Below are 17,455 nucleotides of genomic sequence, written 5' to 3' on the forward strand. Positions count from 1 at the left end.
CTATCCATGTTCCGGCTCATCCATATGCTTATCCTATTCATATTCCCCAAAACCTGTTATAAACCATCGTACCATCCTCTTACAAGAAATCTTTGGATATGAGTTCGAAGAAAGCGAGGAGAAAGAATTAATAAAGGACGAGAATGCTTGCTATGGGCCTTTGGGCTTGGACCAAGAGTTTCTTTACCTCTTCTTTCCCATCATGGGTCCAAATAAATTCAGCTCATAATCCAAAGCCCAAAAAAACCCATACTCCCACAAGGCACCGCAGCCGATACTAAAAACACAATTATCTGCATCAGCAAATCTCTCCTCGCAAAGTTTCAGACTTTTTCTCTTTCCTTCCGAAAAACAATAATTCATAAAAGCAAGCTGCTTTGGGACGAGCAAAAGCCCACCTTAGCTCTCCGCTGACATCACTATTTCCATCGTCTCCTGTAAGTTGTTTCTTGATCAAAATCTCACAATTTTAATTGTTAATTGCAAGCTTTTTATTCAGTTTTTGTTGATTATTTATCCACTTTTTTTCACTGTTTCTGGTACTTTTTTTTTCCCTCTCTGTGCTGAGTGATTCAGTTGGAGGATGGAGGACAAAGAGAAGAACCCAGGTGCCATTTCTCTCCCTCTCTCTCTCTCTCTTATTTTCTCAAATTTGTGTCTTTTTTACTTTAATTTTCTTGTTTATTGTTCGTATAGTTGCTGAGGAAGTTATGCAATTGGAAATTGAATGAACAATTTGAATTTTCTATTGGTTATGTAAATTTTTGCTATTTTACTGAATAATTTGCTTAGGGAAATTTAGTTCCTGGTGGAATTGATTGAACAAAAACCTGGAGATTGGTTTTTATGATTATTGTTTGATTAATTGAATAAATTGATGGTCTATGAAAAAAATCACACTTCTTGCAAAATTAGCTTTAGTCCAATTTATGTGAAAATTATAATTGTGGTTGTTAACTTGAGCAGCAGGGCTTGCTCAACCCACAATTGAGGGTCAGCAAGATGCTGGGGCTGAGCCTGCTAAGCAAAGTTCTACACCGTCGGTGTTTGTGAATTCCGAACCAATGAGGGAGGAACAAGTGCAAAATGCTGTGAAATTCCTTTCACACCCGAAAGTTAGGGGCTCTCCTGTTGTTTATAGACGGTCTTTTCTCGAGAAGAAGGGTCTCACAAAAGAAGAGATTGACGAAGCGTTTCGGCGTGTGCCTGTTAGTGATTGATTCTTGGTGTTCAAGCTAATTGTTAATTGTCATTGTTTTAAGTGTTTGACATTGTTTGTTTGCAAATTTCAGGACCCACCTTCAGGTACGCAGGCAACTACTGGAAATCAAGGTAACGCCGTCACAAAAACCTGGTATTTTGGTTTTGAACTGAGTTTGTCAAGTTGTCTACTGTTTAAATAAGTTTGCTTGTATATGCTTTTTTGTAGCAGATGGACAGGTGAAGACATCGTCAAATGTTCAGGCACAAAATACAACTCAAGCTTTACAGCCTTCACCCACTGCTCCCGCTAAAGTCATTTCCCCTGTGGGTGCATTATCTGGGTATAGATTTCGCTGGTTTGATGCCGTTTTTGCCATAGGATTCCTAACACTCTCTGGTTGTGGAACAGCTGTATTAATTAAGGTATTTGTACTCAATCTTCTACAATCATGACATGTTAATTTTGTCCTTCATGTTTATTGCTTTTTTATGCTTCTTGACCCAGTTTACCATAGGACTTCTGTCACTCTATAGTTCCAACTTGATTGCTGTCTAATAACATGTTCCCTGTTTTAGAAATCTCTTATTCCTAGATTGAAGGCTTGGATACGCAAGGTTGTATTGGAAGATGAGAATGACGTTGAAAACAAAGTTGATATGAAACCAAGTTCAGCAGAAGAAGCTGTGGCAGCTGCTAAAACAGCTGCAGCTGCAGCATCAGATGTGGCAAAAGTAATCCAGGAAATGCTGAATTCTAAGACCGAAGGTGGGATTGTGATCTTCTTTCACCAATCATCGTAACCTATCTTTCTTGATTGAATTTATATTTTGTTATCATTGTTGTTTCTTATACTGATGAGTATTACCTTTTCATGATTGCTGCACCCTGGTTTATACTTGGGCCAGAGAGGAAACACTTCGTGGAACTCATGAGTTTGTTAGATGTGCAAGTGCAAGAAATGAAGTCAATGAGCAATTCCATACGGAAATTGGAAGGTACTGGGAATACTTTATTGTTTAATCAAGTGGCTATAATTGATAGTTCTGCCGAAAGAACAGTTACATCTCATTTGTTTGCAACCAGAAACTTCTTGTTTGTACATTGGAATCTGATGATGATTATTTGATTATGCCATCTTTCGCCCTAACCATCAGGAGAAACAAAAGCCTCAAGAAACTCTCTTGTCGATCATGAAGACAATCGCATCGCTATCACAAATTCAAAGGTCATCTGACAGTAGGCATAAATTTGAAATTCTTATTGATATTGGAACGCTATAGAAATATGATATCCAGATCTATTCTAAAAATCTGTTATCATGTATCTGTTTTACAGCAACAATATGTGAATGGCAAGGCAGAGTATGACGTGCGCTCAGGTTATTATTTTCTAATCAATTGTCAAATTTCTGATTGTTTAATCTTTCTAATGTATATTGATTTCTGCTTCATATTGTTTCAATTTTCTCTGTACAGTGCAATCTTCCTCTGCTGCTGCATCTATGGAACCATCTGCTGCACCTCACCCAAAGTCTTATATGGACGTAAGTAATTTTATATGGCCTTTCCATTGCTTGGAAATGTTATCATAAGAAATGGTGTGTAGTACATGGGTCTATTATTTAGAGCTTCTCTTTTATCCTTAAAACCCATATAATGTTTGAAGGAGTTCTGAGAACATATAAACTCGATGTGATTAAATAATCTAGCAATACTATTATGTTTCTCTCTCAACTTGTGTTTGGACTGTCATCCAGCGACAGTAGATTCGAAGAGCTGGTTTATGGGATTTCCCAGGGGCTATCAGTTTACTCTTTAACTTTCGCGAATTTGTTATTAAGAGTAGCCAAATCTAAGGTTAGAATGGATGAATCATGCATGATTCAGGAGGTCTAAAAGATTATAAGTTGACGAGGTTGAAAATTATGTTTCAGGCCACTTTGAAATTTTTTAACCTGTTGCTTGTCTGGTAGTCTTTATCATTCCAACTGCAAATTGAATTTGCAGATTGTAGGTCTCTGGACCCACAGTATTTATCATGTATTTAACTTCTTGACTGCATTTTTAACTTTTATTATAATGCAGATCATGGCCATGGTACAAAGAGGGGAGAAACCTCCTAATGTCAAAGTAAATTCTTTCAACCTTTTTTTATAATTTTTTATAATTAAATGCTAATTCTTTGTCATTCTGGATTATATGCAGGACATTGATGATTCACCCCCCAACCCTAATCAGCAACTATCAAATCCTCGCTTGGCACCTAGAGCTAAGGTATTGCTTTCGAGAGTTTTTCACCTTCTCCTCTTTCCCCGTTCAGTAAAAGGAAACAGTAATGGGTTATGGACTAATGTAGACTCATTGAGTGCATTAAATCATTTTAGCTATAGAAAATAATAGTTTCTTCCTCTGAAGCCAGTTACTTGAAATTGGGCTACCAATTTTTGGTTTCCAGTGGGTTAAAAGAGGATTCGAATTGGATTCACTCCAGATTTGTAAACTTTGTTGGACCATTTAAGAAACGTGTCCTTCAAAATCTGGATTCTGGAAGAAAGGAAAATGGTTTCGTTTTATCATATTCGTAAAGATTATCTTGGAATGTTACCAGAGTTACTTGTAAGCTACATGAAATTAAAGAGAGATTTATTTGACTGTATTCAAAAGTTTGACTAAGTGTAAATAATATTCAGTTTTCATGCTTTGATACTTGGAGATGATTTTTTTACTTTGTGTTTTCTGGGGTAGCCTTGGGAAGTTGGTCAGGTCCAAAACAACTCGAGCCAAGTACTGCAGTCTCAAGTAAGCAGTGAAGGTTTGAATTCCAGCATTCGGGACAATGGGCTCAATTATCTGTCAAACGGTGACAGTACAGTGTTGCAGTGGCAGCAGCAGCAGCAGCGGAAAAATCCCAGAATTACTGAGATAGAAAATGAAGTCAATGGAGGGTCTTATGGCGTACGAACTAGAGAGCAACCAGTTCAGCCAGTTCAGCGTACATGGGTTCCTCCCCAGCCACCCCCAGTCGCAATGGCAGCAGCAGCTGAAGCCATCCGACGGCCAAAACCACCAGTGCAGAAAGAACAGCTGGGTAACGATCTGCCCTTTGCACATCCATCAGAAGTGACCGATGGCCCATCGCAAGGGACCGATGAGTTGCAGAGGATAACAAAGATAGCTGAATCTGGAGGTGCACTGGAGCAAATCAATGGAAGCTCACCGCTGGGCTCAACAACTGAGATACAAGAAGAGGAAGTGAGCTACTAGTAGTCTTGAGCTCATCTCATTGAATACCTTAATCTCAGGTACTACTCGTATATCTACGTCTGTTATGTACGCTTCTTAAGTTAATATATTTGCACAAGGAATACACGTATGTTTCTGTTTTTGAACATCGGGATTCAGGAAGCCATTTTTTTCATTTCGTTTAATGTTATATTGACACTGCATTCTCGGTGCAGATTTCTTCACCTTGGGACACCTACCTGAAAATCATTCAAAAGTTGACCTCAGAGTTACAGAAGTAAAAATATGCATGGATGAGTTGAGATAGTGGAAGAAGATGTTGACAACTTGACATATAAAATAAGTTGCCCAAAGGCTGAATCCTAAAGTGCTTTTCCAAAAGCTATTTTAGGCTGTCGTGGTCTGATAAATTTGTTTATTGAATTTTCTCTTGATGCTTCTTGGGCTTTTTATGGTGGTTGTTATCAACTTATTATATAAAAAATAGCCGAACGCTGAATCAGTTCGCCGTCTTAATGTTATTTGCATTGTTGGTGTTTATTTGCATCTTTTTATCTCAGTCGAACCTGCTCAAGCCGAATCTTTGTATCAATCTTACAAAGGGATTAATGTGCCTTGAAATATGCGACCACCAAATATTTTGTCGAACTTAGGGTCAGTTTGGTATTGTTGTGTTTTTAAAAAAAATTGGTTCTGATGTACTTAAGAATAATTAACGGTAGAATAAAGTAGTCGAGCGTTTTATCACCTATCTATTTTCCAATGGTTTTTTTTTTTTTTTGTTTGCTTTTTATGTTATATTTCCTTTTTCTTAATTTCCTTGTTTATACAATTGAGCATATTATGCCACTTAACCCTATGGTCTAACAATATTCCTTTTCATTTGTAAGTGAGAGGTCTTAGGTTCGATTCTCGTTAAAGGCAAATTTGAATTATATTATTACTAGTCTATTGTGAGGTTAAACTCACATCCTCCCCTTTAGTGTATGTAATATCGTTTGTTTAATAAAAAAAACAAAAAATTTAGGCATAGTATATGAGATGCCCATTTCATTAGGCTTAAACTTGTTTGAAAAATGTATTTTACTTGCATGAAAATGAAGAAGATTTGAGTTGGTCCGAAAAAAAAAAAAAAAAGAAATTGATTGAATTGCATGCCCAAAAGGCTAAAACATTGTTTTGGACCAAAAACTTCAGGTTGAAAGTTCAATTTTGGTTTTGGTTCTAGTCCCACCGAACTGAACCATACCATGTCCACCTCTACATTGGGCAACTTGACCCTAGATACTACTCATAATTTCTTGTATAAATCCGCTTCGTGAAGAAATACGCGTACAAGCAGTTGTGTTTTATTGTATTGACACAGTATTTATTCTTGCCCTGGTGCAGAATTCACACCGTCGGCAGCCTAGTTGAAAATCATTGTAAAGTTTAGAAGGAGAGAGAAAATTATCATCCTATAAGGTTGCTTGTGAAACGCGCGTTTTGGTCACATATACAGTAAGTTTTCAATATAAAACCTGAAGTGGGTTTGTAGAGCTGGACACTTCTGGCCGTCCATCTCTTATTGATAAATTTATTTATTAATTTTTGTCTTCATGCCTTTTGGGTGGGTCTAGCTTTTTTTTTTTTTTTATGCTGGTTACCAACTTTGTGAGCTGTTCTAACAAAGAAGTTAATTTGGTTTTAATTTCAAGTGTACCTAAAAACGAAAAACAGTGTAGACTCGTTTGATAATCATTTCGGGTTTAAAGAATTGTTTTGGGTTTAAGTTTTATATTTTTATTGCAAAGAGAGGAGGAGTGTGTTTATAGATGAAGGGAAATGAAAAACAAACATCTTTTAGAACCTCTCACATACTTCTGTTTAATCTTAGTTGTTGTTTATTTTTGTGATTTATTTAATCTGATCGTCAAGAATAAAGAATGATTTGTGAGATGTCAAACGGGTGTGTGAGAGGAAGAAATGAAAACTAGAAAAGAAAACCTACTATTTTTCTCCACTTTCCCACTTTCAGGCCACCGTCATTTCTTTATCCTTGTTTATCTTCGTTTTCTACCTTGTATTTTTATTTTATTTTTAACATAAAAAGGGAAAATTAAAAACTAAAGAGTATTATCAAATATATCCTTCGGTTTAAGATTGAGAGAAATGAGGGATGAAGCAGACATGAAACAAAAAAGGTGAAACAATCTTAAAATGTATTTCAATTTTTGGATTTTATATTGTATATTTCTTCCACATCTCTATTACAATCATTTCTCCAATCTTCATTTATCCTTGGTTTAATTATAACAATAGTCCCTAAATTTTACTCATCGTTTAAGATTAGTCCCTGAACTCTCATTAGTTTCTTAAGTTATCGAGCTTAACAATGTGTTGTACCACTGACCCTTTTAACTAATGCGGTCTATTTCCCCGTTAAATTTAGAGGTATATTAAGAACTTCATTTCACATCACTAAAACTGAATTTAAATATGTACTCTTTATAATAGTTTTTTTTTTAATCTAAATATAAAAAATTTGAAATACACATTTATATTTTTGAAACTCCAATAACTACGCCCATCATTAATATAATGACTATTATAACATGTTATGGTGGGTGGTGGATTCAAGAAGCACTTTCTAACTTGTTTAACTTCTTGTGATTAGGGATCTACTTCAACCTCAATGCATCAGGTACCTTAATCCTTTGGCCTGACATGAAAATAAAAGAATCGACCAAAAAAAAAAAAAAAAAAAACACAAGAAAACAAACAAGAAAAATAAAGAAAAAAATGGGATCAAGTCAGCATCTGTGTCTACCCTTTGAAATTTGGACTGGCCCTACACTATACAATTTCTCTTGTTTTTCAATTTTACCTAGTAGAGAAATCATACCTGGATAAAATGATAAATAATTACGGAATAAAAAACATGAGGCAAGATCCTCTTCTTCTGTCATCTTTCCAGACGGGCAAGATACATTTACGATATAAGTGTGCTATCTACGTACTATTTTTTACTTTTCATGTATTTTTTGTTAATTTCTATCATTTAATTTTTTTTTTTAAATTCATTTGATCCAAGCGGCCATAAATTAAGAGAACATGTAAGATGTAAAAAAATGTGTGTCTCGGCACATCCTTTATGATATTTGAACTCGAAATTTTCTTTAATAATTTTCGGATTGAATGCCACTAAATTAAATTAAATAGTCTAGTTGGTATTCAAAAAATTTAAACTTTCACATTAATTGTTTGTTGTATCTGTAACATGGGCATTAATTATTAATGATAATATAAACACTTAACAAATTAACAGAGAGATTTTTTAAAGCGTTGAAAACATGACGAACCGTGTTTTCAACATACTAAACCAAATTTTCAACACACTGTAAAAACTTTCCAAATTAACAATGTCATGTAAAAATCAGATGGACTGTGTTTCCAACATGTAACATATTAACAATGTCATGTAGAAATCTGGACAGATTTGTAAGCCTTCCATTTCATGTACAAGACAATATCAATTCCCTTTTCAGATGAAATGTTTTGGATGGATTATAAAGGAATATCATCAAATGTTATAAGCAGCATAATCTCCCAAGTCTCCATCACCATGTCTCAGACAATAATAATCTGCTAACACCTAAACGGCGTCGTATGCTAAACGAAGCATCAAATTTACTGTTCATCAGTCCACCAGAAGGGTCTGAATCCGTTGCTACAGTTTCGTCCTTATTCATCAGACTCCACACCTCACTTCCCATGTTTTGATTATTTATTTAATATTTTTTTACTAAAAATGGTTAAGCAAAATAATTTAGAAGGAAAGACAGAAGCCCAATTTACTATTTTACTAGAAAACCCATTACAAATTACTATAAAGCTATGCAATTTCCAGCACCACAAAAATATTGGCTAAGGGGTTCTCTTGTTTTTGTTCATTTATCTCAAAGCTGATTGCTTTTTGTTGATTTGAATTAAGAAAAGTTGAATTTGAATTGGATTGGATGGCTCTCAATTTATTATCTCCAGCTGAAATCAAAGCCATCTCTTTCTTGGATTCCACCAAGTCCAGCACCCACCTCCCTAAGCTTCCAGGTAGCAGTTACTGTCCTTCTCTTGCTTTCAACTTTCTGTTTGGTTCCCGAGAAAACGCAGGAAAACTAGCAAGATGGAAGACTTTATCCTTTTCTAGCTTTCCAGAGTGCATGCTGACGTTACTGTTCAAATGGGTTTACTATGATTCTGTTGATTTCTGTGTTTGTAAAGTGATGAGGTCCATCTGCTTTTTTGTAAAATTAAAAGTTCATATGATGAAGTGGATTTATGTGCTTTTGTGTTTAAATTGTACTTGCAGGAACTCTGAATTTTGATGATTTAGTTATTGATATAATTTTATGTTTGTTATGTAGATTTAGTTTCTTGATTAATGCTGTTTTATGGGTGAATTGGTAATACCAGTATTAATGATGTTTTTTTTTGGTTGAAAAATAGGTGGGTTTGCTTTGAGGAGGACAGATTGCGGAACTGTAATTGGGAGAAGAGTTCAATGCTCAGCTGCACAGACACCTCCTCCAGCTTGGCCTGGACGTGCCGTTGCGGAGACAAGCCGCAGGACTTGGGACGGTCCAAAGCCTATTTCGATTGTTGGATCTACCGGTTCCATTGGAACTCAGGTATCGAAAAGATTGTTTCTTTTCTTTTAAAATTGTTTATTGGAGATTAAAGATACTAATATACTTGTAAGACCTGTATGGAGTTGTTATCAGAAAAGAGAGAATTTATTTGATAGAAGGTTGGAAGCTCAAATATTGAAATAACATGATTTACTTCATTTGTGTGGAGTTGTATCTTGCTGTATAAGCATCACATGAATTAGAAAGTTTTTAACAGTCTATTTAGTGGCGGAAAAGAAGCCGTTTTTTCTTTCTTAAAGAAACAAATTCTGGGAATCACATTAGTTGCTTATAATCGGATTCTGTTGTTTATACAGACATTAGACATAGTGGCGGAGAACCCGGATAAATTCAGAATTGTGGCGCTGGCAGCTGGTTCAAATGTAACTCTTCTTGTGGATCAGGTAATCCATCAGAATAACAGTTCCTAGAACTTAAAAGTGTTGTTCATTCCATCAAACGAATAAGTTTTGAATTTTGAGTGGACTCACTCCATAAACTCACCCTGATAATATAGCTACCAACCCTAGTAAACGGGGGATCTGGATTGATATTTCTTATATTTGCATTGTCTAGGTGAAGAGATTCAAGCCCCAACTTGTTGCTGTTGGAAATGAATCACTAGTTAATGAACTTAAAGAGGCCTTGGCTGATTTAGATGAAAAGCCTGAGATTATTCCTGGCGAGCAAGGTGTTGTTGAGGTAGCCTAGCATCCAATTGCCTTTGGTTGATGAATTTTGTTTTGTTCATCATGAAGGAATTGCTTATTTTTCTCTTCTCAGGTTGCCCGCCACCCAGATGCAGTCACAGTAGTTACAGGAATTGTAGGTTGTGCAGGACTGAAGGTAATTGCTTTGGCAGTGAAGTTATAAATGTCAATTTTTTTATTGAAAAGAAGCGATACGTATAACTTTTGAAATACATAATATAAAAACTGAAAGACAAGGGTTGTTGATGGGATAACAAAGTTGGCTAACAAATGATAATGACTGATGATTTATAATGAAATTGAAGAAAATATTTTCAGAAAAGAAAAACAGTATTTGACTTAAAAACGAACATAAATTAAGAGACTGAAATTTCTCCTGTTACCTTTTTTTCTTAGCCTACAGTGGCTGCAATAGAAGCAGGGAAAGACATAGCATTAGCCAATAAAGAGACCCTGATTGCTGGAGGCCCTTTTGTTCTTCCTCTTGCCCACAAGCATAATGTAAAAATTCTTCCTGCTGATTCAGAACATTCTGCAATTTTTCAGGTATGAGACGTCTTCATATTGATATCATTCTAAGAATTTATGTACTGATATCGGATAAGTCTATATTACACTCGTTACTTTTTGTTGGTGTTTGCATGCTGCATTTTCTTTTTATGCGTGCCTGATCATTTTATATTTGTGGATCTCATGTCATAGTGAAGCTTAATGAAATCTCCTTTTTTCAGTGTATACAAGGCTTGCCAGAGGGTGCACTTCGGCGTATCATTTTGACAGCATCTGGTGGGTCTTTCAGGTATGAAATCGTAATTTAAGTTCGAATATTAAAACTTTCTATTGAAATCTGAGTAGGGATATTTTAACTTTCTTATTTAGAAAAGGAAGAGGAAACCTTTCAATGTAGCAGGAATTTACCATTTTCCTCAATTTGTAGGATGTATTTAGACTGTGCAGGGATTTTGTACTTCAGTTGTTCTATAGAGTTAGAAAGCAAAAGCACTTGAAGACCATTTTTCTTGAAAGCAAAAGCACTTCATATAAGCAACCGTAAAACATAAATTCAATCATCAATTTTGTATTGAAGTTCACTTCTAAGAATGATTTAACTTTTGTTGTAACATCTTACTGAACTATTCAAGACACTTGGGATATAGTTTTAGTCATTAATGAACATTTGATTCAGCTCAATTTAATTCGTACATCGTCAATTAAGGGATGGTTTTTGTATCTTTGATTATGGCCGCAATGAGGATTTTGACAATTTCTCGTTCCATTAATGACAGGGATTGGCCTGTTGAGAAATTGAAAGATGTTAAAGTTGCTGATGCCTTGAAGCATCCTAACTGGAATATGGGAAAGAAGATTACTGTTGATTCTGCTACTCTTTTCAATAAGGTTTGTTATCGTTTCGAATCTGTGTCATATTGAAAGCATTCATATGGAAAGCACCACGCTCTGCTCCAATCTATGTAATATTTAACCTGTTTAGAGCTGAATATTAAGTTCTCTGTACTCATTGGCAGGGTCTCGAAGTCATCGAAGCTCATTACTTGTTTGGAGCTGAATATGATGATATTGAGATTGTGATTCATCCGCAGTCCATTATACATTCAATGATTGAAACGCAGGTTCAACTAACTCAACATTTAGCTGTAGTTTTGGCATGCTAATTTTGTGTTTTTTAATGTTTCTTTTAGTTTGTAAAAACACTGCAAACTCATACATTTTTGGATTTCTGTAATGTTCTTTTCAGGATTCATCTGTTCTGGCACAACTGGGTTGGCCTGATATGCGCTTGCCAATCCTATACACCATGTCATGGCCAGAGAGAATCTACTGCTCTGAAGTAACGTGGCCTCGTCTTGATCTTTGCAAGTAATGAACCGTTTTCCTTATTTTATTTCCACGGGGTCCAGCTTGCATCTTTCTGCTTCTTTTTCTTTTCATTTATGGTGATGTCGAGTCTTCTAAATGTTCCATTTTCTGATAACTAAGTTATGTTATATGAATAAGCATGGATTTCTGACTCTACAGCTGGGTAACTATGTCAAATATTGTCGGAACTTCTAATGATTCAATGGTGGTGTGGTCTATTGTGAATCCCGAATGTTTAGCTTAGTTTAATAGATACCCATTATGTTGCTGAGATCTACTTACAATCATAACGCTGCCTTCTTTGAGAAACTGTCACAGATTGACTAGAAACTAACATTGATGCAGGCTTGGTTCATTAACCTTTAAGGCTCCTGACAATGTGAAATACCCATCCATGGATCTTGCCTATGCTGCTGGACGGGCCGGTGGCACCATGACAGGAGTTCTTAGTGCAGCAAATGAAAAGGCTGTGGAGATGTTTATCAATGAAAAGTATGTGCCCCTTATTCATTTCCCCTTGATAGAAACTGCTAACTTTCAAACTTTGACAACTATGGTCACATGAACTAACATGTGCCAAGCACCGGCTGATAGAAAATGAGTTAACATGTGATAGAAAATGTTTACTTAAAGTTTTCGCATGCGAAATTCTCAGCTAAGATAAAAGTTTTCCTGTTTTGCAGAATCAGTTATCTAGATATTTTCAAGATTGTGGAGCTAACATGTGCTAAGCACCGGGCCGAACTAGTGGTCTCACCTTCCCTCGAGGAAATTATACATTATGATTTATGGGCAAGAGATTATGCAGCCGATTTGCAAAGCTCTTCAAGCTCAATTCCTGTTTTTGCATGAGCGGTTAGCCTGTCCGCGTTGGCCAACAGACCGGTGCTATGAATGGACAGTCCGTCAGCATGTTGAATTCCCCAAGATTTCCGTAGCTTGTGGGTGGGGGCAGGGGAGTGAACGGAAAATGTGTTTCCCCCCCCCCCCCCTCTTTCTCTCTCTCTCTCTCTCTCTCTCTCTCTCTCTCTCTCTAAATAGGTAAATGTATGATAAATTGGTCATCTGAAAGTCCTACATTGTACTTTGTTTGATTTAGATTCTCTGTTCTCAGTCGCCGTTAGATTCTCTCAATTTTGGGAATGTTACTTCTGTCAGAACACCCATTGTTCGATAAAGTACTTTAAATAGAATAACACCACTCTAACTAACACCGAGGTATTTTGTGATAAAACCCTACACTTGAGGATTGTGCAGGCGGTTAAGTGGGGACAGTATCGGTGTTATTGGAGTGGGCCCTCGGCTCGTCAACCTGAAAAATTATACATGGTATCAGAGCCAAGGGACGGGCTTATACTACCACGTGATTGGTTGGGTTCCTGTTTGGCCTTGCGCGATGGGTGAATCCCGACATGGCTCCACGTAGGCCAAAGATGCCACGTGATTGGGTGGGTACCCGTTTGGCCCTACGTGATGGGTGAGCCCTGACTTGGCTCTACTTAGTTGCCGATGTGTGGATCTCCACGTGTGACCCACAAAATGGGGTATCATGTGCGGAAGAGTGTTCGGACACCCATTATCCCACATCGTCCAAGAGGGAAGAGATAAAGCACTTTAAATAGAATTACCCCACTCTAACTAACACCGAAGCCTTTTGTGAAAAACCCCACACCTAAGGATTGTGCAAGCGATTAAGTGGGGACATTATCGATATTGTTGGAGTGGGCCCTCGACCCGTCGACCTGAAAAATTCTACAACTTCCACAACGTGAGCCAAGTTCCAAGCTCCAAGCTCAGTAAAAAAAAGGTCATCGTCTGTGTTGGGGTGGGGTTGAAATTTGACAAACCCAAGCTAACCACCCCGACTAGAAAGGGCAAAAAAGCCTAAAACCAAGGTCGACCAGGGTGCGTGCAGACTAAGTACTGGTTTGGTATTAAGGTGTTTTTATAAAAAAATGGGTATAAAAAAAAAGCTGAGCTCAAAAAAGTGTTTGGTAAATACTTAAAAACAGCTTATTCTCACAGCACAACAGAAGCAGTTTTTTTTCAAAGCACTGCAATACCAAAATAGCCAATCATGGTTCACATTGTGAGGTCTGGCAAACTGAGCGTTGTAGCACCACTTTGAACTCAAGGATCTACCACACCACGTTCTTATACATCACTTGTAGTTGGAGATGTTTGAACTTAATACGTGTTCATACCTTACAAAAACTTCACATTGTGAGCGTTGAAAGAATACAAGCTTCTTTTTACCAAAAAATAAAAAAGAATACAAACTTCTTTTGAAGGAAGACTTACCTACGCTGAGTTGGCCTCCCTAGTAGTATTTCAAACCAATAACACAATACCATATAACGAAAAACTTGCAAACAATATTCAGTAATTAGCTGGCTAGGGATGCCATCGTGACGTCTTGAGGAATGCGTATAAGTCTTATTCTTAAGGACTGAGAAGGATGGGTGTAGTTGACAACTTTGGTCGTTGGTTCACCTTTTTCCAGACCACCTTCTCTCTCTCTCTCTCTCTCTCTGTCTCACTCCACTCTATTTATCGTTTTCAACTGAAGTTGAAATTTCCAATAATGCCAGCAGCGACTGTCCCCCTCCTCCCTCCACATGGTTTTTCTTCCACATATGCGTCCAAAGATTGGCAATTTGGCATACATACAGTAGACTTCTCTTGTTTACAATCTTCGACTATGCGTTCATATTTATAATATATATATATATATATATATTATAAGGTTAGGATCAGGTGACACACGCTTTTTTAACACATGTTTTTATATGACTCACTTCATAGTATATTTTAACGACTCAACTGTCTATCTTTTATGTCTTGCTTCAAAGATCATGTCTACAAAAAATGATTCAAATTCAAAATTATATGATCGTTGGATTAAATTTAGTGTTTCTTTGTAGAACTGTATTCATCCCTTTTCTTCACTACAAATCAATGTCTTCATGGTTTTGAATTTGTCTAATTTTTTGCAAGGATGATCTATGAATGATGTAATAAAATATCAACAATTTGGGTGACACGCCCGACCCCGATATCCTCCAAATACTCGAGGTATGCACATGCTAGCCGACACTCAAAGGTGATAAAGCCATATTAGGATGCATGAGAAATAATAAATATAAACAATACTTATAAATTTAAATACAATGATTATGCAATTATGGAACGTGTTCAGAGCATACAACTAATTCGAGACACTAAAAATGAATAATATAAAATTGAAAGAACGAAAGGATGGGTCCGTCCTATACTGAGAGGACTTGAAGATGCCGATGCGGGAGTGTCTTGGCGCCGGAATTGTACGCCTTGATTCTAAGTCCTGAGGGGGCGCAAAACAAAACATTAGTGAACCAAGTTGATATATAGTAATACTAAAACAGTTATTCAACAATGTACTAACCCCCAAAGTTTATAAAAACTCAATAGTATAATATGTAATATATTTGCCGAAAACCCTAGCAGCCATAAAACCTTTGTAAAACATATATTATATATAGTGTGCTAACTAGTGGTATCATAATCGCCCGAAGGCTCTCCTCACACGCCCATAGGCAGAACATACGCCACTTGCCCACAGGCAGAACATACGCTCGTAAGCAGAACTAACTCCCGTCGGCAGGACATACGCTCGTAGGCAAAACAATCGCCCGTAAGCAGGACATACGCTCGTAGGTAAAACAATCGCCCGTAGGTAGGACATATGCCCGTAGGCAGAACATACAGGCAGAACATATGCCCGCAGGCACAACAGTGACCACTAGATACGCACAAAAACATTGAATATAATCTTTCCAACATAAGTACATATATCTCAAAACATCTTCATAGTATATAGTCATCCATCATATATACTACAAAGAGTGTAAAAACATGTTCATAAATAGTATATAGTCATTCATTATATATACTACAAAGAACATAAATTCGATAAAGTATGGTAATCCAAAATATTCTCAGTAAAGCATGATAATCATAAAGTGTAAATCTAATTTACTCATAAAATGTAACCATTAAATCATGTTTTTCATGTATGCATTTCTACTATTAAAATATGCATTTTAGAAGGGGTTGACTCACAGATACTCCGTCGTCGAAGAGCCATGCAAACTAGCGAAGACGGAAACGCCACAATAAATGCACCTAAGCACATACATGGTCCTATTAATAAAACTATAATAAAACGATTGAATTTGGGAAAACAGACGTCGGAAACGGATTCAGGACGTCGAATTACCCTAAAGGTCCTGGGTAGATTTCGAAAAAGTTAACACAAGAATATTTCATCCGGGTCAAACGAGTCATGGTCAACAGGTCCGAGTCAACTGGGCTGGGTCAAAGGCCAAGTCAGCTGGGCTGGGCTGGGTGGGGGCTTAAAGGGTTTTAGGTTTGAGGCTACTGGGCCGAAGGCCCAAGTTGGTACGGCCCAAGGGCCTGGATCCAATGGGTTTAGGTTTTGGGTTAACTAGGCTTTTGGCTTGGGCTTCGAAAAAGGTTTGGGTAGCTTAGGACTGGGCTGGGTTAATTGGGTCAGCTTCCATTGCCTAATTCTTTGGGCTGGACTAGTGCTCCCAGGTCGGGTTTGACCCGGTTTTAGGTCGGGTCGGCTGGGTTTCCATGAAGAAGGACATCGGAGCTATCCTAGCTTTTTTCAAGCCCAAAACTCAACCAAAACAGGTCAAACAAAAAACCAAAATGAAGCCCAAGGAACAAGGAAGAGGTTCGTACCAATTTCAAGGCGTGTGGTGGCCGAAAAATGGTCTGGAAAGGCCGAGTTCTCGTCGAAATCTAGGGAAAACCTTCCCGAAGTGTTTCTTCGTAGTTTTCACGTCCAAAACATACACATACGATCAGAAATGAATCATGGGAACCAAAGGGAAAGGTTTAAAGGGTTTTTGAAGCTCACCTACAGCGGGGGTGAGGGAGAACTCATCGGAGTTCGTGAACAGTGGCCTCTGCCACGTCGAGTTCCCAGGTTCCTTGTCCTGGGTTCTTAGTGATGAGGTCTAGGTGGTGATGAGTTGGGACCTCGTCAATGCTGTGGTGGTCCTCCTATGGCACCATCTCGATGCTTGCTGAGAGAAAAAAGAGAAAGAAGTGAGAGTGAGTTGGGAAAGAGAGAACTGTGAGAGAAGAGAGAGGTGAATGTACACAGAATAAGGGAGAGAAAGAGAAGAGAAAGGCCGAGGGACACAAACCAAAGGTGGGCCTAAGGATGGCAACAGATCGGTTTGGGGACGGAAATGCTACTTCCATCCCCATAACCACGAAAATTAACCATATCCATAACCACAAATTAACCATCGGGTATTATCCATAACCATACCCACCGGATAACAGATTCCCTATCGGTTAATGGTTATATCCATCTTCGTTAGTACAAAAAATATATTCGCCCAATTGACACATGATAATTTAGTAAATATTACTTTCATTATTAAATATTTGATGTATAAAATGATTTAATTAATAGATCGTGTGAAGCATGAAAATTAAAGCTAAACATTGATAATGTTGGTTGATCTTTGATATCGCCCATAAATACCATTAAATTCTCATAGATTTTGATTCATATCAAAACTATTGAACTTTGCCATAAAATGCAACTCACACAATGCAATTTTTGTATTCTCAAGGTAATGGATTCGATGAATAATGAATATATATATATACACACACACATACATACATATATTATATAATACTTTAATATTATATATAATTATATAATTA

The 17,455-nt window shown here is 37.1% G+C and overlaps 2 protein-coding genes across 5 annotated transcripts; both read left to right on the forward strand.

Moving 5' to 3' along the window:
- Positions 1-264: 264 nt before the first annotated feature.
- LOC137710394 (peroxisomal membrane protein PEX14) lies at positions 265-4,986 on the forward strand. 4 transcript variants are annotated; one of them, XM_088695453.1, is made up of 14 exons: positions 265-437; positions 577-608; positions 970-1,208; positions 1,293-1,332; positions 1,433-1,626; positions 1,780-1,969; positions 2,110-2,199; positions 2,359-2,429; positions 2,540-2,582; positions 2,680-2,747; positions 3,289-3,333; positions 3,409-3,477; positions 3,949-4,505; positions 4,662-4,986. In XM_088695453.1, exons 2-13 carry the CDS (start codon positions 584-586, stop codon positions 4,465-4,467), a joined length of 1,593 nt encoding a protein of 530 aa, XP_088551579.1. In that variant the 5' UTR covers positions 265-437; positions 577-583; the 3' UTR covers positions 4,468-4,505; positions 4,662-4,986. The 4 variants fall into 4 exon arrangements, with proteins under 4 accessions (XP_088551579.1, XP_068305498.2, XP_068305497.2 ...); XM_068449397.2 differs by having other exon boundaries at positions 286-437; positions 967-1,208; XM_068449396.2 differs by having other exon boundaries at positions 300-437; positions 967-1,208; positions 1,430-1,626.
- A 3,064-nt stretch (positions 4,987-8,050) lies between these two features.
- LOC137710626 (1-deoxy-D-xylulose 5-phosphate reductoisomerase, chloroplastic) lies at positions 8,051-12,835 on the forward strand. Its single transcript, XM_068449700.2, has 12 exons — positions 8,051-8,535; positions 8,932-9,113; positions 9,431-9,517; positions 9,690-9,815; positions 9,897-9,959; positions 10,220-10,369; positions 10,555-10,622; positions 11,110-11,221; positions 11,350-11,454; positions 11,580-11,701; positions 12,047-12,193; positions 12,385-12,835. The coding sequence occupies exons 1-12, from the start codon at positions 8,445-8,447 to the stop codon at positions 12,551-12,553; spliced, it is 1,422 nt and encodes a 473-aa protein (XP_068305801.2). The 5' UTR covers positions 8,051-8,444; the 3' UTR covers positions 12,554-12,835.
- Positions 12,836-17,455: the final 4,620 nt, after the last annotated feature.

Source organism: Pyrus communis, chromosome 6, assembly GCF_041283825.1.
Source record: "Pyrus communis isolate YQ-2024b chromosome 6, ASM4128382v1, whole genome shotgun sequence".
In the NCBI taxonomy this organism is placed as follows: domain Eukaryota; kingdom Viridiplantae; phylum Streptophyta; class Magnoliopsida; order Rosales; family Rosaceae; genus Pyrus; species Pyrus communis.